Source organism: Phaseolus vulgaris, chromosome 8 (genome assembly GCF_000499845.2).
Source record: "Phaseolus vulgaris cultivar G19833 chromosome 8, P. vulgaris v2.0, whole genome shotgun sequence".
Lineage (NCBI taxonomy): Eukaryota > Viridiplantae > Streptophyta > Magnoliopsida > Fabales > Fabaceae > Phaseolus > Phaseolus vulgaris.
The window spans coordinates 32,653,562-32,673,735 of NC_023752.2; the positions used below are offsets into that span (position 1 = coordinate 32,653,562).

General features: G+C 34.2%; 1 protein-coding gene across 10 annotated transcripts in view; it reads right to left on the reverse strand.

Moving 5' to 3' along the window:
* Window positions 1-19,011, reverse strand: part of LOC137824063 (ABC transporter B family member 26, chloroplastic-like) — a 36,588-nt gene extending 17,577 nt beyond the window's left edge. For 2 of the 10 annotated variants that reach the window (XM_068629502.1, XM_068629501.1), the window contains exons 1-12: window positions 18,513-19,004; window positions 17,026-17,153; window positions 16,596-16,638; window positions 13,870-13,914; window positions 13,618-13,740; window positions 13,420-13,523; window positions 12,119-12,173; window positions 11,966-12,036; window positions 7,364-7,466; window positions 708-725; window positions 515-584; window positions 357-430 (exon numbers count right to left, since the gene is read on the reverse strand). In XM_068629502.1, coding sequence (XP_068485603.1) covers window positions 357-430; window positions 515-584; window positions 708-725; window positions 7,364-7,466; window positions 11,966-12,036; window positions 12,119-12,173; window positions 13,420-13,523; window positions 13,618-13,740; window positions 13,870-13,914; window positions 16,596-16,638; window positions 17,026-17,153; window positions 18,513-18,899 — 1,221 coding nt within the window. In that variant the 5' untranslated portion in view covers window positions 18,900-19,004. Of the gene's footprint in view, window positions 1-356; window positions 431-514; window positions 726-6,425; window positions 6,516-7,363; window positions 7,467-11,965; window positions 12,037-12,118; window positions 12,174-13,419; window positions 13,524-13,617; window positions 13,741-13,869; window positions 13,915-16,595; window positions 16,639-17,025; window positions 17,154-18,512 lie in introns of all 10 variants that reach the window. The other 8 variants (XM_068629504.1, XM_068629503.1, XM_068629499.1 and 5 more) reach the window with 6 other exon arrangements.
* Between the last annotated feature and the right edge of the window lie 1,163 nt (window positions 19,012-20,174).

Genomic DNA, 20,174 nt, shown 5'->3' on the forward strand with positions numbered 1-20,174 from the left:
ACATAAAAGGCTTACCATGTAGAAAGCATTAAAATCATTAGTAGTGAACTCATAACTAAATCATTTGGACGGTGCTTAAGCTCGTGGAAACTACATGAATAACATTGAGAATAAGCAAACAATAATCACCAATTGTTGCTTTAAATAGTCAAATGCAATGAACTTTTCTATTCATTGCTTTGGAAAGTAATTAAATGCACACAAAACTAATTTTTAATTAAAGTGACATCAAATGTCCTGGAAATTGCAAACAGTCATATATGCATTTTAATTATCAAGCTGTAGTGAGTAAAGCTAAACATGCTTCTTATAACAAATAGAACAAAAGACAAAATATAACAAAAACACATACATACCATACTCCTTGCTGGATAAGAAAATGTTACATTTGCAAACCTTATATGCCCTGCTAACCTCTGTAACTTCACTCCTGCATTAGGTGAAAAGCCCAATTAAACAATAGAAAACTCTATACTTGAGGAGTAACGGGAGTTGTAGACCAACAGTTACTTGCCTTTGGCTAAGAATTGATCACTGGGCAAAAGATTAATCAGTTGGAATATTTGTTCAGATGCTCCAATGGACTGCAGCAATGATGTTAAGCTGTTTGTCAGCCTCCACGTTGCATAAATCAACCACTCACAGTACAGTACATACTTGGTAAGTTGTTCTACAGTTACATGACATCTGAGAACAGATAAACCTACCAACAGCACTGCAAATATCTGCAAGTTGTAATTTAACGAACACAATATTAATTTGATATTTTTCTATTATATAGTATCCCTCGAAAAATGGGAAAAGCATAAAAAAATTGCAAACATTGGTCGGTTTATGAAAAACCTAAGTTAAAAAATCTTCTATAAAGTACCCAAGATCAACATAATACTCTGACAACTATCTGATGTAACTGTATTAATGTTACAAGAATTTGGTGTTTAGAATACTTGAACTACGTAAGGGAATAAAGAACTATTTTATTGATAACAATCACACCACTTACATTCTCATTATTTGAAATATTCAAATCCTTTCAAATAACGAAATAAAATATCCTGGAAAAAAATAAGAAGATTCTAAAGATATTTTCCTTAATCACTATGGAGATATTGAAAATATGTTTATCCTCATAATCTGCTATTTACAATACTCCCTCTCAAGTTGATAAATGAGGATCAATCATTCCCAACTTACCTACAAGATCCTAAAATCTACCCTAACAAAGTGTCAAATATTGATATATTTTAACCCTATTTTTTGCTTACATTTCAGCACTTAATATTTTTTTATGATGTCTTTTTGATAGTTTTTTGTTCAAATTTAATTTTTATTATTTTTTATTCTAATTTTATGCTTAGTTACTTTTGTTTATTTTTGCATGAAAAGGAGAAGATTTGGCCCATATATGACCCAAGATTCTTGCCCAAGCAGCCTAAGCAAGGAACTATCACTTAAGCAAAAGGCACATGGCTTACACTCTCGAGTTTTTCAACAATTAGGGCAATGTGTACTCCCAACTCCAAACATTATAAATTTAGGGCTAGACAACCTTGCAAATCATCCTAGGTAGACTTAATCTTAAGTCATTGAGAAACATACATTTGAATATTTGTGTAGTGTGCGCTCTTAGTTTTTCTCTTTAGTTTGTGTCATTGTGAAGCCATAAGGTACTAAACACCTTAATTGTAAAGGTTAAAGTAGCTACTCGGTTCGTAATATATCTTTTACTTTCTAACATTATTTTGTGAATCGATTAATTGTTTTTACTTTGTTCTTAATGCTTGCTTGGCCTAGCTAATTAAATCATGATTTCATAATTTTAATTGCAGTTTGAAAACCCTTTTACAAATTTGGATCTAAATAGAATTGTGGTATAATCTAAAACCAGGAACAGGGGTAGGAACTACCATGTCAGCTATAAGTCCTTTTCCTTAGTGTTGATTGCTTGACAAAGTCCACTAAGGAATCAAGTTCTCCCTTTAAGTTTATAGGAATTTTTTTTTGTCGAGGAATTGGGTTAAAATCAATTTCATGGATCATTGAGTTAATTACATAACTGAACATGTTGACTTGGGGAAGAGAAAATCAAGTTCTGCCTTTTACCTTCTATTACTATGGCTAATGGCTCCTGCGCCTCCTCTCATGAGTGTGGTACTGTCCATCTTCTCTCTCCCTTCAGAATGTCATTATGTCCTCGTGTCTCCATTTAATTTATTATGTCTCGCTCGCCTCACCTGTTCTCTTGTTTGTGTTATTTATTTTACTAAAGATTATGTTTTCTTATTGGATTGGAGTTCATAATGGATGATTAACACCAAATGTGAGTCTAACGACCTTTATCTACAATGGACATTTGTTCATGTTGGCTCGATGGTGGATTCCTCTTCTCTCGTCTATGCTCAATTGGGTCGTCCTAACTTTACCATACTTCAACACCTTGTACCACGTCTGTCTCAGTTATCTACTTTGTCATGTAAATCGTGCCAATTAGGAAAACATAGTCATAGTTTGTTTTCTAAGAGTATCCTCGTATGAGCTTTGTCCCATTTTACTTTAGTTCACTCAAGGACCAAGTCATGTTAGGTCTACTTTAGGATTTCAATACATTGTAACTTTCATTGTTGTTTATTCTCAATTACTTAGTTGTTCTTAATGAAAAATCATTCTAAGTTGTTTTACATATTTCAATTCCTTATAATGAAATTAAAAATATCTTTGGTGCTTTTAATTGTATTTTCCATAGTGATAATGCTCATGAATACCTTTTCCATGCCTTTAAGACTTTCATTTCCTTTCATGGTTTTTTCTTTGGACATCCTATCCACATGCCGCAACAAAATGAAGTGACAGAGTGTAGGAATTGACACCTTATTGAAACAACTCACTCTTTACTCATAGTGATGTTCTTCTACAGTTTTGAGGTGATGTTCTCACTACATGCTATCTCTCATCAATCACGTGCCTTCTTTTATCCTCAAGCACTAAATATCTCACTCTATTTTGTCCCTTCATCAACCTTTCCACCACTTCACTCCTTGAGTCTTTTCATCTACCTATTTTCTTGACAATCTTAGTACTAGCCTTGATAAAAATGTCAATTTAGTCTCACAAAGGTGTCCTGTTAGGCAAACCTTTGTCTCGAAAAAAGTATAAATGTTTATCACCCTCACTTTATTGTTATTTAGTCTTTCCTAATGTCACCATCTTCCCACACCTCCTCTCCGAGTTTATCATCACTGACAACATTTATGTCTTCCCGTTGGGCCAACTTTCTGACTCTATTTCAATGCTTGCACTTTTGTCCCCTCCTTTTGTGTTTGATCTCCCTACTACATTTCGTGAAGGTACACACTCTACTCATAATATTTCCTGTAATTATGTCACTCTAAGTTATCACAGGCTGTCTCCATCCCTTTATACTTGTCTATCTTGCATTTTCTCTATTTCAATTCCTAAAATTGTAGGTGATGCCTTAACCCACCCTGGTTGGAGAAAGATCGTGCTTGATGAACTGTATGCTCTTTAGAACCGTGGTACTTGGAATCTTGTTCCTTTACCTCCTCGGAAATTTGTTTTTGGTTATCAATAGGCAATTATAGTCAAAGTTGGCTCTGATGACACTATTAACTAGGTCAAAGCTCATTTAGTTGCTAAAAGTTATACTCAAATCTTTGGGCTAGATTACGGTGACACCGCTCCTATCACCAAGAAGATCTTTGTCATATTATTATTAGCTATGGCTACTCTTCAACAGTTGTCTCTCTATCACTTGGAAGTAAAAAATGTCTTCCTACATGATGATTTGTTGGAGGAAATGTATATGAAGCAACCACCTAGTATTGTTTTTTAAGGGGACTCCTACTTGGTATGTCATCTTCGCAAACCATTATATAGTCTTAAACAACCTCCCAAGGCATGATTTGGGAGATTTAGTGCAATAGTTAAATAGTTTGGTATTATTCGGTGTGAAGCTGATCATTTTGTGTTTTATTGTAATTCAGAGGGTTGTGTGTATCTACTTGGTAGTGTATGAGGATGACATTGTTCTTAGAGATAGTGATTACATATAACACAACACATTTGTCATTATTATCAGACAAAGGACCTGGGTAAACTTAAATACATATTGAGAATTGAGGTAGCACAATCCAACAATGGAATTGTAATTTCTCAAACAAAGTATGCTTTGGATATTTTAGAGGAGAGTGGGCTCATGAATTCCAAGTCCCTTGACACACCTATGGATCCCAATGCTAAACTTCTACTAAGTCAGGGGAAGTCACTTTCGTATCCTGAAAAGTACAGGAGATTGGTTTGGAAATTGAATAACCTCATAGTCACTCATCCAAACATCACTTTTATGGTCAATGTGGTAAGTCAAATTCTAAACTCTCCATGTACAGGACATTGGAATGTTTCTATTTGCATTCTAAAGTACAATAAATGAACCTCGATAAAAGATTTGATATATGAACACAATAATCATACTCGAGTCGTGGGATACTCAGATGTACAATGGGCAGGCTCTCGAACTGATAAGAGATTCACTTCCGAATAATGTGTCTTTATTGGTGGCAACTTGATTTCTTCGAAAAGCAATAAGCGAGGTGACATCAGTGGTGGCGGCTCCGATGAGGCAGCGGGGCGGTGGCTGGAAAATAACAATGAACAGTGGGTTCACCAATAAAAATTGAACCCTAACCCTATGCTCTAGATACCATTGTGGCAAACTTGGCCACAAAATTGACAGATGTTATGCCTTACATGGTCGTCCTCCTAAAACTATTGTGATTGCCCAAATTGCTCATGTGCAACCTTCTACTGTGGACCATACTTCATTTGATACCCCAGGCCAGCCTGCTATTTTCAATGAATTTCTTAAATGGTATAAGGATCGTCAGAACCCAGGTTTCACTGCTTCTGTTGCACATTCAGGTACATCTTTTGTTGGCCTCACTCAGTTTACTTCCCTTGGCCCTTTGGGTTCTAGATTCAGGTGTCATAGATTACATTACTGGTAATCAACCTTTTTTCTCTTCCCTATCTACTATGGGTTATTTACCTTTGATTACCATGGTAAATGGATTTAGGGTACCATCACATGGTGTTGATACAATTAATCTTTTTCCTTCTTTATCTATTAATAATGTTCTTTATGTTCTCAGTTAGGAAAGCACATTCGTAGTTCTTTTCCTAGTAGTGTCTCAAAACGTGCTTCATCTCCTTTTCGCTTAGTTCACTCTAACATTTGGGGACCAAGTCGAATTAAGTCTAATTTAGGATTTCAATATTTTGTTACTTTTATTAATGATTATTCAAGATGTACTTGGGTGTGCTTAATGAAAAACCGTTCTGAGTTGTTTTCTATATTTCAAATATTTTGAAATGAAATTAAAAAACAATTTGGAATTTCCATTTGAATTTTGCGCAGTGATAATGGACGTGAGTATCTTTCTTGTTCTTTTAAAAATTTTATGGCTTCTCAAGATATTCTTCATCAAACTTCATGTGCCTATACACCTCAACAAAATGGGATAGTTGAGCACAAGAATAGACATCTTGTTGAAACAACTCGTACTATTTTAATCCATGGTGATGTTCCTCAACATTTTTGGGGGTGATGTTGTTCCTAGTGCATGTTATCTCAGTAATTGCATGTCATCTTTTCAGTTTTAGATGACAAAATTCATCATTCTATTTTATTTCCACATGATCCTCTCCACTCTTTACCTCCCAAAGTGTTTGGGTCCACATGCTTCGTTCATAACTTTAGTCATGGTCTTGATAAATTATCTCCTAAGTCACACAAATGTGCTTTTTAGGGTTCACTAGATCACTAAAAGGATATAAATGTTTCTCACCTACTCTTATGTCATATTAAGAAGTGAACATTAAGCCTAACTAACCTCATAAAACCGGCTTATAAGGTGAGGTTTGCATCCACTTATATTCTATGAAATGTCTTAATCTTTAGTCGATATGGGATCTCCAATACAAAATGCATTGGCAAGAGTGTGTGGAAGCGAAGTATAAATCTATGACTTTTGCCCTTTGTGAACTTATTTGGACGACACAGCTTCCTAAAGATCTAATATTTGGAAAGGTTCTTGTACTGTCCAGGAAAAGCTCATTAATAATATTTGAAAGGTCTGGTCGAAAGGTCGAGACACCGTTATCTCACAAAAGTCAAATGTAATTAGAAAAAGATAAAAGAATAAAACAGCCTTGATATTGTACCAAAGCCCAATGGATAAGCCCAAAATATTAAGAATGCACTCAACAAATATAAGGTATAAAAAGTAAAAGCTCAATAAAGTTGATAAAGCCCAATAACAAGCAGTATGTGACTTGATTAACAGGTAAGTAGTGTTTTTTAGAGAAATTATAACTTAATCGAATTGATTCGGACTTTATCATCAGAGCACCTTGCAGGTACATCTGCCTGTCCGAGAGAGCCCAACTAAACATGTCCAAGAGAGCTTAAAGCAAACCTGTCCCAGAAAGCTCAAGCCCACCTGTCCGAAAAATCAAAAGCCCATTTGATCAAGACATTCACTGGAAGAAACCGGAAAGTCGTGGGGAGAAGACAAGAGAAGTTATTTTACTTTGTGATAAGCCCTCTAATTCTCATTTGAGACAAGCAAGTTGCCCTTCATATTGCCTCAAATCCAGTATTTAACAAGGGCCAAATATAGTAAGATAGATTTTCACTACATTCGTAAAAAGATTATATATGGAGACATTAATACTCAGCTTGTTAATTCCAGTTATCAGTTCACAATTTTCTTCACCAAATTATTGCAGAGGTCTTAAAATTGATTATATATGTAACAAGGTTGGTGCATATGATTTATATGAAAAAGCTTAAGGAGATTGTTAAATGTATTTCCATTATATGGGCCTAGGCCCATATCTATGTAGTATATTGTACAATCTATATATAATATGTTTCTTGGTTGTGCTCAATAACACACAAGAATTCATTAATATGAGTATTCATCTTATGATCAACACAAATAGAACAATTTTAATGATAACAATTTTGGACCAAACTAAAATTAGAGCACAAACCCACAAAACACAAGCCTAAACCCTAACAGAAAATTATCTCAAACATACATCCAAATTTGCATATCCATTCTCCCCTACTAGGTAATTGGTACCCATGCATATATAACGAAAACATATAACTATCTAAATAGTTATGACCCACGCACAACTAAAAGTAACTATCATCCAAACACATAACTACCCCTCTAATCTAACTTCTTTCAATTGCTTTTTTTCCCTTTTGAAATAATGCAGCAACCTCAACAATCAATTACTAGTTTTGTATCTTTTAATAAGGTTAAATAAGCCAAACCTGCATAGAACGGTATAAGGTGCTAAATATGAGGTCCCAAAACCCAAAAGCCACATTCTCTCGAAGAGTTATAAGTGCTAAGCTCTGTAGCCATTGCTTGTACCTGAATAAATATAAAATGGGTTTATGGACGTCAATATTGTTCAAATAGATATAAACATTTACACAAAAAATCTATCATAAACTTGTGTATACAATCTAGTATAGTATCGCAAAAAAGGTATCAGAGCCTATAAATTAACTTGGTAATTGTCAAGTTTGGCAAGATATGTGGAGGAGGGGTATTGGGAAGTCTCACATTGCTTGTCTCAATTTTTGGAGTGTGGCTAATATATTTGTAGGACCACTTTGCTTAATTCCAATTGGTTTTAAGATGAAATGACTTAGTATCAAAGCCTATAGCTCAATGTTATTGATATCACATAACGAAAAATATTGGTAACCCCAAAATCCTTTATGAAAATATATCAAAAGTCATAACAAGTTATGGCAAAAGCATCAAGGACAAAAAAAAAAATACATTATGTAACTAAAAAATATTAAAAAATGCATAAATATAATTGTAATTCAAAAATAATAAAGACAACCATATAATTAATAGTAATAGCAAGTCTAGAAATTCAAATAACAATACAGAAAGCTTATTTCAAAATTTGAAATCAAGATTCTCTCTAAGAACCCTCCCCTTATTTGGTTATTCTTCAGGGAGTTTGAGCTTCTTCTTTCTCCTTCTACGATGTTGGGGTCCTTGTGGTTTGGTTATTCCTGTTGTTTTGGTTGTTTTTTCAGTTTTTACAGGTTCTTATTTGTTGCTTTGCGTTCTTGGTTGTTCTTGTTCGCTTTCTCTGTAGTATGGGCCCTGATTCTGCAGGGTTCCAAATACCTTGGGGATGTTTACAAGATCATGGTGTCTCCAAACTGGTTCAACAATTTGTATGGGTTCAACGCAAAACTTTTGTGCAAGCCTTGAATAATGCCTGCAACATCCCATTGTCATAGTTGCCTTTATCATGCATCAAGGATGATATGGTTTCAATTCAGATTCCAAAAGAAGTATATTTGGTTGGTTTGGAAGATTGCAAGAACCATTTGCATGGGAGGTTGATCCTTAATAAGGGGGATAAACCTTTACTAAAATGAATTAAAAGAAAACGTGCTTCGAAAAGTGAGAAAATGTTTAGAAAAGGTTTTATGGTCTTGTTAATCGTTTAAATATTTGTACAATTGATTAAATTGTTTCTGATGAGGTTCAAAACAACATAATTGGTTATCTCTCTAATAGTCGATTAAACCAAAGAGTTGGAAAATCATGTTCTAGGATATTAATCGATTAACATCTTTCATAATTGATGTTATATGCATTAATTGTAAAGCAGAAATAATCGATTAACACATGCCATAATCAATTAAAACAAAAAGTGTTGAAATTTCTTTTTAAGTTTAACTAAGAATAATCGATTAGCATCTTGAAATAATCTAATAATGCGTTACTATCCATCAAAGTTTTCAAAATTATATAAATAGAACTTCTATCTAAATCTTTTATACAACGATTACAATCACAAAATCAATTCAAATTGAGATACTCTAGGCAATTTCCATACACTCAAACTATTTATAAGATTTGAGATTCAAGGTTGTGTTGTTCAAAAATAAGAATCTTACTGTTCGCTTTTGTTGTGTAATTTTGGTAAACTTTTTCTTTGATGTTCTTGTTGAACTGTTCCAGTATTGTTTTCTTGTTGTTCAAGAGTTGATAAGGCATACATCCTCTTGTGTGATCAAAGTTGCTAAGACTAATATCCTCTTGAGAGTGTTCAATGGTTGATTTTTATTTTGTTTTGAGTTTGTAATTGTTGAGTGCTTTGTGCAAACTTCTTGAAGATAGTTGAATTAGTTATTCTAAGGTTGAATAGTTGAAACTCGATTAAAGATCATTGGATCTGAACCAGTATAGAACTTCTTATGCAATCTTCCTTTCCTTTATCTTCTTTTATTGCGTTGCATTTCAATCTTGTATCAATCTTGATTCCAAATCTAATTTCATTCAGTTTTCAAATTGAAAAGAGTTTTTAAAAAGAACTTAAAGGGAAATCTTTGTGAAAAAGTTTCAAAATCAATTCACCCTCTCCCCCTCTTAGTTTAGTTGAGTCACTCATTCTTTTCTAACAAAGAAGTCTCCTATAATAGCCTCATTTGTGAAGATAAGGAAAACACTCAAACTATTAGGTATTCTGAAGGTGATTGGGCAAGGTCACCAAGCAATAAACACTTCACTTCAGAGTACTTTGTTCTTGTTGGAGATGAGTTAATATCATGAAAACGTAAGAAACAAAATATTATGGTAAGGTCAAATGCAGAGGCAGAATACAAGACAATGACATTAGTCATTTGTGAGATCATATGGCTAAAACAACTCCTCAAAGAGCCTAAATTTGAAAGTTTCCAAATGCACGTTGTATGTGACAACTAGGCAACATTACACATTACTTCTAATCCTGTCTATCATAAGGGAACTAAACATATTGAGATGAATTGTCATTTCACAAGAGAAAAATTGGAGATTGGAAACATCACCACTAGATTTGTCAACTCTAATGAACAATTGCTGGCATGTTCATCAAGTCTCTAAGAGGAGCGATGATCAATTATATTTTGAAACAAGTTGGTTACATACGACCTATATGCTCCAACATGAGAGGGAGTGTTATAATCAAGGTTATCAAACCCTAGGTTAACTCATAAACCTTAACGAGTTTAAGGGTGGTCTACTGAAGGGTCACGAGTTGACTCGGGAGTAAACTCGTTTTTGAGTAAACTTGGAGCAGACTCAATCAAACTCGGTGAACTCGTAGCAAACTCGCGAGTTTGAGGCCGACTCACCGAGTTGTGAAAAAAAAAAGACAAAAACGGTGTGTTTCATTAAGATTAGATTAGAATTTAGGGTTTCTTTACCTAGTTCCATACTTCACGTTCACGGTCCCTCGTTGCACCCCGCCGCTCATCGTTCACGCCACCACCACTCACCGCGCATCGTCCACGCTACCTCACTGCACCGCAGGTATTTTGTTGCTGGCATGCTTTGGGTTTTGCAGGGCTTAGGTTTAAGGTTAGGAAATTATGCCATATTGGGTTTAAGGTTAGGGATTTTTAAATTGGGTTGGGGCCTTTTAGCTGATTGGGTTTAGGGTTATTTTTAGGTTGGGTTTGGGAATTTTGGACAGATTGGGGATTTTTGGGCAGATTAGGATTTTTGGCAGATTGGGGATTTTTGGACAGATTGAGATTTTTGGCAGATTAGGGATTTTTGGGCAAATTGGATTTTTTTTTTAGATTTTTGGCAGATTGAATTTTTTTTTAGATTTTTTGCAAATTGTAAGATGTCTAAAAGTTGTTCAAATTCAGCATTTCCACTACCACCTAGAAGTAAGAATTATGTGGGAAATCGAACAAATATTGGAAGGAAAACATGGAATTATTCTTCAGGAAACGGAAAAAAAGTGAAATGTAATTACTCCTTAGACATTTAACGGAGGCATTTTCATATTCAAACATCATCTTGCCATAACTAGATAAGACTCTGAACCTTGTGTATCAGTAGCAGAAGAAATCAAAGCTTTAATGTTGAAAGTTGTCTCAAAAGCTAAAGATGCCTCAATGAAGAAAAGAAAGTTCAATATCCTTGGACAAATGGATGGTGTTGCTTTAGTTATTTTGTTGGTGTATGAACTTGTTTATTTCAATATTATGGAATTGCTATCATGAATTTTATTTTATTTTGTTAAATTTTTTATATGAAGTAAACTCTTATGAGTCTACGAGTCGGGTTTATAGGCCTCCCACGAGTCTGAGTAGACTTTCAAGTCTGATAACCTTGGTTATAATTATAGAAAGAAGGAGTTGATATAATCAAGAATATTTAGATTATATATGTATTATTTGAAACATTTTATTTATTCTCGTGTCATATTTTAGCTATTAAAGATATCAAATCTCTCTATTTAATGTATTGATTCATTTTTTCAATATAAACAAAACACCTCCTGTTGTCATGGAAACATACGGTTTCAGCTCAATGTTTTACAATTCCCTAGAATTTAATAAGTTCTATTCAATCCCCCTTTCATGCTCGAAACTTATTGGTATGCATAGTTTGATTGAGCTATATCATTGAGAGCGTAAGACTGTAGGAGCCTTGAACTTTGCACAAATGGTTAGGTTCCTATACATTACCAATTAAAAGCTTCAGTGATAGGGATCTTACCATGCCACTAAAGTAATTGTTCTAATTAAGTGGTTTTAGGTAGAGGGAAAAAAGAGAACTAAGAGACTTTGAATAGTATTACTTGTGCACTGTTATGTATTACAATATGAAATATGATGAAACCTAAACTAAAGCCATCCTTGTTTAGATTAAGAATCCAAACTAAATACAAAAGAAAATCATAAAATATTAGAAAATTTCAAAATGAAAGATAATGTGTATATACACAAATATTTCAAGATATGATATTGATATTATGAGATATTCCCATTGTAACATAAAGTAAAAATATAGATTTTTGGCGAGAATATTCAGTAACAAAAAACAGAATAAAGCACCTTCCAAATTCTCTTTTTCCTGTTCCATAAGCTCGGACAGTTCTTATTGAAGAAAGTGTTTCCAGAGCAACCTGCGTAGAAAAAATATTAATAATTAAAATAAGATTCCGGGCACTGTTTCAGAAACAATATCTACTGGTATAATATATATACATCATTTGCACAAGCTGTGAAATCTTGGATTAACTTTGCTGCCTTTCTCTGATACCTATTAAAACAAAAAAATACATGCTTCAGACCATCAGCAATGCAAAGGTGTAAATAAAACTAGAAGGGAAATATCTATGGTTAATTTAAATTTGTAAACATTTAAGCACATTTATCACCTTAGTCAGAACAGTTTTCCATCTTTAAATGCCCTAAAGAACCTTTCATTTCAAACAAGATGACTTATAGTAAAACCTTAAATTACATAAAGTTTATGTCAAAATATCCTAGACAAAGTTAAGACAACAGAATTAAAATGAAATCCATAAACAAAAAAACTAGCTGAGACAAACATGATGTATGTATGTCAGCAGCAATTTAATGGCTTAACTTCACTGCATAGAAATTATGCAATAAAATTGAACTTCAATTTATAAAAATTCATTAAGCAAACGATAAAAAAAGGATATGCATGGTAAGCATTAAAGAAAACAACTACAATGCCAATCAAAGCAAAGGAAAACACAATAAAAATGGAGAACATGGGTTGTTTTGCAAAATTTATACAAGCAAATTTAGCTTTTGAAGCTGGACTCGTGAGTGTTATTCAGGCTATTGATATCACTGATCAAAAAATTTGGCCAGCTCTTTGGGTGGAGACGGATTCTTCACTTACTGTGAAAGCTTTGTATGCTAGTTCTTTAGTTCCTTGGAAATTACGGGTATACAGTTTATATTTTCACACATTTTTAGGGAGGGAAATAAGTGTGAAGATAGCTTAGCTGTTTATGGTCTTAGAACTTTATTTTTTACTTGGTGGGATGGATAGCCTCCTTATATTGTCTCCGATTTCTGTACAAATAGATGTGGCCTCCCACATTACAGATTTTCTTAGTGGGTTTCGATTTGGTCCCGCAACTTTTGTATTTTTTTTCTATTAATTGTATCAAGAATTCTGCATGTGATTGGTACAAATTATAGTGCTAACTTGGTTAGGATTGTAACCTTGTATAGTGATGCGATAGCATTCTTTCTATTGATTAAAAAAATTATGGATATGTATATATGTAGAAATAAATATAATCAAAGGAAAAAATCGAAGCTTAAGAGAAATTCAATAAAGCACAAAATGTTTTACGGATACAAAAGTAATTTCACTATTATAATAGAAAAATAGATACAAACAGACAGGGAGACAGGAGATCTTATAAAAAAAATACAAAACAAAAGAGAACCAAAAGACGTAAGAAAATAATGAAGCAAAGCTACAGGTTTAACATAAAGGGGAAGATGTTACCGATGCTTACTGTACATAAACCAAGAAAATTGCAGATAAAATAGAACAAATCACCAAGGCAGATAATGCTAGAGGCCAAGATAAAACCATCAAATTAAGTATTGCTCCAATTCCCTATATATAAAATAAAAGAACAGATAATACTAGATGGAAAGATAAAGTCATCAAATTAAAATAACAGATTAATATGTAATGTAAGAATTAACACCTGACAAGTGTTGCGTAATATCAGCTGAAGATCATTTCCTATTGCATGGGATAGTCTTTGACAATCTGCTGTGAGCCTGCTTGTCAAGTCACCAACCCTTTCTTTATCAAAATAGGAGATGTCCTACATCACAGATAATAACAAACATAGGCCATAGATTAACCAGAGGAAAAGAAAGAAATAGCAAAACATATAAATAAATAACCAAAAAAATTCTAAATAATGCCCACTAGTGTTGTATATAATGCATACCTGAAAAAGAATTGTTGTATATAAGTTTTCTCGTAGATGCTTTACCTGAAAAATTAAGCATGGAACATTGGATGGTGACTGGTGCTGTCAATCTTAGACAACAATGGTACTTTAAAGAAAAAAGCACAACATTGGAGTGTGAAAATGATCTGCCATAGCAATAAGAACTAAGAACCAGGAGAAGAGGGTAATCCCATGAAATTATATGGATGGAATAAACAATTCAGTCAAAGTAGAAAATTGAAGCTGTAGTAATGAAATGTGAACACAAAAAGGCAATGGAGAATTCCCAAGTGGGATGTCTTAATGGAAATGTTGGAGCAAGAGAGTAATGGATAACAAAAAGTTGTTAATTGTGCTATCTAGTAGTTTAACCATTCATTATTAAGCATTTTTTCTTGCTTACCCCGACATTGATCATGACATTTCCTGGCTTGAAATTTTTCCTCAAAAGAATGCATGAGAAAAACCCACACAAGAAACCGAAAAAAGTTCCAATTCATAAAATTACAATCAAAAGAAAGCTACACAAAAAAAAAAAGAAAAAAAAAAACTCTCCCTTAGTTTAAACCTCCAAAACTTCTGAGCAAAAGGGGAGATTCTAATTGAAGTTCAAAATAACTCTCCCTTGACCTCCAAAACTAAGCCTAACTTAATGTTAATGAAAACCAATTAAGCCTTCTATTTGCATTAGTTCCCCACATAATTTGCTTTGTCGGCTAGACTTTGAAGTTCCTTTTACACCATTGTCATACCTGAGACATTGGTGAAAAGGCTAACATCCTTACCTAATAGTGTAACCACACAAAAAATATAATGAATCAGTGTATTAAACCCATAACTCATGATTACTCTAGAAGGAGCCATTAAGGAGCTAAGGTGATGGATAATGGACCTAGAGAGGAGTTAATTTACCCATGGTCCAGGGAGGGAACAGTGAGCAAAATGATACGAATGTTGAGCTGCAAAAAAGAAGAAATGGGGAATCCTAACCATATTGGTGTGGAAGAGGAGGGGAAAAAATACTATACAAAGTGGCTGCATTGTGTAGGACATTTCAGAGGCTAGGGTTGGGTGTTTCTATGGCCTTTCTCTTTTTTCCTTCTTGTTGTTTTAACATTGTTACACCTGGATGGTATACTTCTACTCTTGACAGTCTAGTCCGGCCCTTCTAGTACAATCTCAATAAGAAATATTCATCTCATATGTTCTTATCATAACAAATAGTATTCTATTTTGATGAATTGATGATTTCATCTAAGTAATCGAACAAAAGATGATCTACCTACAAGTCATCATAATATCATAATAAAAAACATCTATTCTACAAAGCAAGATCTTCAAAACATATAGAACATAAGAAGACTCTACCAAAACGAGCAAAATGCACAAGATGCACTACAATACACAAGACATGAATTCATTTGAATTTGTCAGACCATCTACAGCATACAGAACTGACTCACGTCTGCTTATGAAGATTCTGACACAACAGTGCACCAGTAGACAAAGCTTTCTAAATGTGTATGCTAGATATGTTGTCAATACAAGAAAATGATTATCAGAGTGAAAGTTGCTTTAAGCACAGCAAGCTGAATGTAACACAAAAGATGTTAGCTAAAAGGCTACAAACTCTTAGCTCTAACACATTCAACAGAAGATCAACACACCAACTAGCAATAAAAGTGTCTTTCTATGCAAGAAAAAAAACTGACGAGAGAATGCAAAATGCATATATTGCATGCAATGTCGCTATAATTAGAAGTGCTAAAAATCTCTAAGTGTTAGACCATCTGATAGACAATATTCAGAGAGTGATTTTCTTTGTAAAACCTTCACTTTTATGAAGTTATCTTGCTTTAAGGAGAGCTTAGATTTTGTATCCTCTCATAAAGAGATTTTCCTTTTACTCAAAAACAGCTTATCTTTGTTTTAGCCATCAGTAACACTCATAAAATACTTGTGAAAGCCAGAAGTGGCTTAGTTTCAAAGAATACTTGTGTTTTTATCTCCGAAGAAGAAAAGGGTGATAACCAAAAGTGACTTTGTGTACTCTTATGAGTCAGGAGTGGTAGTGAGAATACTTGTGCAATCAGTTTGATTATAATAAAACCCTTTTTAGGAGTTTTTAAAGGAGAATTGAATATAGTTCATTTTGACTGAACAAGAATAAAAAAAACATGTTTTCATTGTTATTTCTACTATACATTTATATTGCACATTTATATCCTTGCACAATTTTTTCAAAAACATTTTGAAAACATTTTCGAACTAGTAGACGATAGTATGAGACCGTCTATTCATATTTGTCTTTTGAAAAACTTCGTGAAACAGTTTTAAGTGTAAATTCAACCCACCTTCTAGGGCTCACATGTTATGTCAAACTTTCCAAGAATTTGTGAAGTACTGCTCATAGGGAATCTAGATCCCCAGTACTAGACCAACACTAAAAGCTCAAATACCTTGTAAATACTTTACCAACAAACTATACATCATGTAAACCCAATAACAACAAGAACAAACCCTATCTACTATCAAACATTAGCCTGGGAATTTCCCTAGAAAAGCTCCACTGATTGTATTATCTGGCATAAAATTCATAATAATTCATAGCAATAGTAGAGGCATGATGGACAAGTAAAGAAAACTGTCCTGCATATGAAAGTTGATCCATCCGAAAATGTTAATTGAGATTTGAGAAAGGGCTGAGATCAAGAAAGACTTACCAAGGTTACATTCAAAATTCCAAAGCAGCCACTTCGTAGGCCACTGAAATTCAAAATGGGAGAACAAAATTATGACCCACTCCATCTTAATACTAAAACATATGACAAATAGCCCATATCAAGACTAAGCAATAAATAGAGTCAAAGTGTTCCTTGTTTAGAGAATGGTAGAATAAACATATAGAAAAAAGCATTAGGCACTTCACACAAGGTTTAACAATTAGGTCATGTGTTTTCAAAGTTCAGATATCAGTAGTATCTTATTTTAACTATAAGTGGCCCTAGTTACTGAGAACAAGCTCCCTAATTACTTTAGGGTGTATTAAGTCTGTCCTGTAGGACCTTGATAACCATTTTACTAACCATTGTAGAGATATCAGGAAGAATGACTAAAAAAAATAGGTTACAGAGAAACAAAGCTCTAAATCACCTGCATATCCCTGATGTTAAACACAAAAGAAGCAAAAACAGTGCATTCCTAGAGAATGCCATAGTCTCACCACTCTGTGCTGAAAATATTGATGCTGCCAATATACTTGGCATGGAGATTTCTGAAAGCTGCAGCAGCAGAATAAATACTGAGAACTAACATAGATTAGGAGAAAATATGAAGCTACAGTGTTGCACGTATATCAAGTTGCACCAGTTATTTTAGGACAATAGTGCCTTTACCAACTCTTAATAAATAAAACTTAATAAACTATAAGAAACATAACTCAAATGGTGCTGAGTCTTTCTGGGGAAAACAGCTAGCTTGCTTGATAACATTATCTAGAAAACTGTGCATGGACCTTAGCCTACCCGCCTTCCTTGCACGAGGTCATAGTTCTTAAAAGAAGTGGCAACCAAGTGCACTAAGATCTTAGATTAGAGAGGCTATTTCTAGAGTGATCTCTGTAATTAGGTCTTAGATCTTCTTCGCAATAAAAAGAAGTTACGTAACCAATAACCAAGTGGAGGGGTTTTGGTGGACCATCTATCCCTCAATCATGCAATGGAAAACACTAAGATTGAACTTTTAGATAGTTAATAATGTCAGGGTCAAACTCTTTTATTGAAATGCATGGCAACACATGATCAGTGATACAGTATTATACCACGCACTCGACTATAGAACTCCATTGAAACAAAAAGGGGGAACAAATATTGAAACAAAGGAATATGAATCTATTTAGAATACATGGACAATGTAAAGGTATTTTATATGATAAATTCATTGACTTAATAGTAATTACTTTAATTGGTAGATACTTCAAACTATAATATTGTTTTCCAAGATAGTACATGAATATTAAACTCATGAAATATATAACATTTCCCTGACAACATTGTAGTGCAGAATAACAAGTGTTATCCAAATTTAACCTACCAGACTTCTATAAAAGAAACAAACACTATTAAATATATAATCCGGTCACTGAAAGATATACTGGTATTACTTTTGTTCCACAAAGCTCACAGTACCATAAAAAATTATCAACTAGTTAACATCCCTGAGAACGAATTTATATATAGCAGTTAGAACTAAAGGAATATTAGCAACTTCTTGGTAACTAAATTATGCTCAATAAACCCACTAGAGTTGAATGTTACACTCTGCATAAGATTCTTTGTGTTTTGGCACAGTTTGCAAATAATAATTAAAATAGGTGTCTATAAATTTCTCCATAGTCATTCCTATTAAAGAAAAAATAAGAAGAAAAAACTGAAATATACTTTTCATATATTGTACAAATTTAAAATAAGAATTTTGAAAAAATTACGTGATAGAGCTTCTATAGCTTTTGAAGTTTGAGGTTAATTTAAGTTTACCGAGAAACTTGTTTTATTTTCTTGCTTCTCACGTAAGTGCTTGCGAAGAAGCTTTTCATACAAACTCTCACGGAATAGAAAGTAACTATTACAATTCACACTCACAGCAGCAATTACAAGGGACACAACCGCCACAAACGCGACCCGTCGCTCATCGGCGACCAATTCCCATATACGCCGGAGAGCAGTCAGCGCCGCCGTTGTCTCCACGCCGTCTTCCCGGAGCTCCGGCAAGGCCCACCAGCCTCCACTGGGTAGAATTGATCCCAAAAGCCCGACCCGTTTTGCGAACAGGGGACCGAGCTGGCACAGGGTTTTCGGGGCAATGATTCGGAAGGTTTCGGAGCGACCCGGGTGGGTGAAGGAGGAGAAAAAGTGGACTTGGGGTTTGGTAGAGATGTAGGGTACGAAGGTGTTCCATTCGGGAATGTGGGTTAAGTGAATGGTGGAGTGAGGAAAACGAAGGAAGTTTTGGCTAGAGGACATGATCATTGCTGATGTTTCTCTTCAGAAGCTATTACTATGAAATGTAAACAGACCATGGTAATTTCTTGCACTATTTTTCAGATTTATGGAATTTGTGAGAAGGAACAAATCCACCGAAGAGCTTTTCATACGGAATCATTATTTGAATATTTTAGGTTTTTTTTCGGTGTAATTTAAAACGAAAATTCAGAAAATAGACAAAAAAAAGTATTTATAAAAGTGGGTAAATAGCATAATACAATTTAATTATAAGAAAATCTGGAGTATGCAAATTCAATTTAAAATCGTATGGAACCAATACGCTTTTAATAAAAATAAAATTAAAATCTAAAAAATTTTTAAAAAAAATGGAGAAATTGTATATCATGTTTACGATTTTCAAATACATTCCTTATACTAAGTATATGCTTTTAAAATTTTTTATTTTATTATATATAGTTAAAGAAAAATAATTTTTTATAAAATACTTTTTTATTATATATAATTAAAGAATGATTGTATGGATTTTTATATAATATTTTATGATCAATCGGTAGAGTCATCTCTGTCTAAACAGAGTCACGTTCTAGAGCGAAAAGAAAACGAAGAAAAGAATCTGGAGGAGACAGATTAGAAGCGGAGCTTTCCAATCAGGTCCACCGACGAGAAAGTCAACCAACGGGAACATTTGGAGCCCACCATGGAGTCCGATAAAACCTAATCCCACCCACATCCGTGTTTAAAACCTTTCAACGTGATGAGGAACATTAGACAAGGACCACTGAGATCCGAAGGAAGTGATGGCCCCACTTTATAGAAACTCATGGAGATCATGAGGGCTCTCCAAGAAGCCAATGAGCAGTACAAACAAGAGCAGGAACGGATCTAGCAAGAAGCTAGAGCCGAGCAAGAGAGGCTACGAGCAGAAGCCCGAGCTAAGCAATGTGCTTTTGCAGGATCAACTGATGGAAGAGATATAGGCTTCCCGGGCAGCCAATGAGGAATTGTGCAAGACCAACAACGACTTGCACAAGAATCTACATCAGCGTGACCAACGTTCTACAAGGGAGCGAAGGTCGAATTTGCCCTTGAGAGATCGTCCCAAGCTATTATTGCAAGCGATCATGGATGAGCTTGTGCCACCGCACTACATCACATCCAAGATTTTTTTCACAAGGGTAGAAGACCCTGAAAATCATCTCACGGCATTCAATGCCCATATGATTGTTTTTGGAGGAACGGAGGCTATTCAGTGCAAGATGTTCATGAGCACATTCATAGGTACAACACTACAATGGTTCA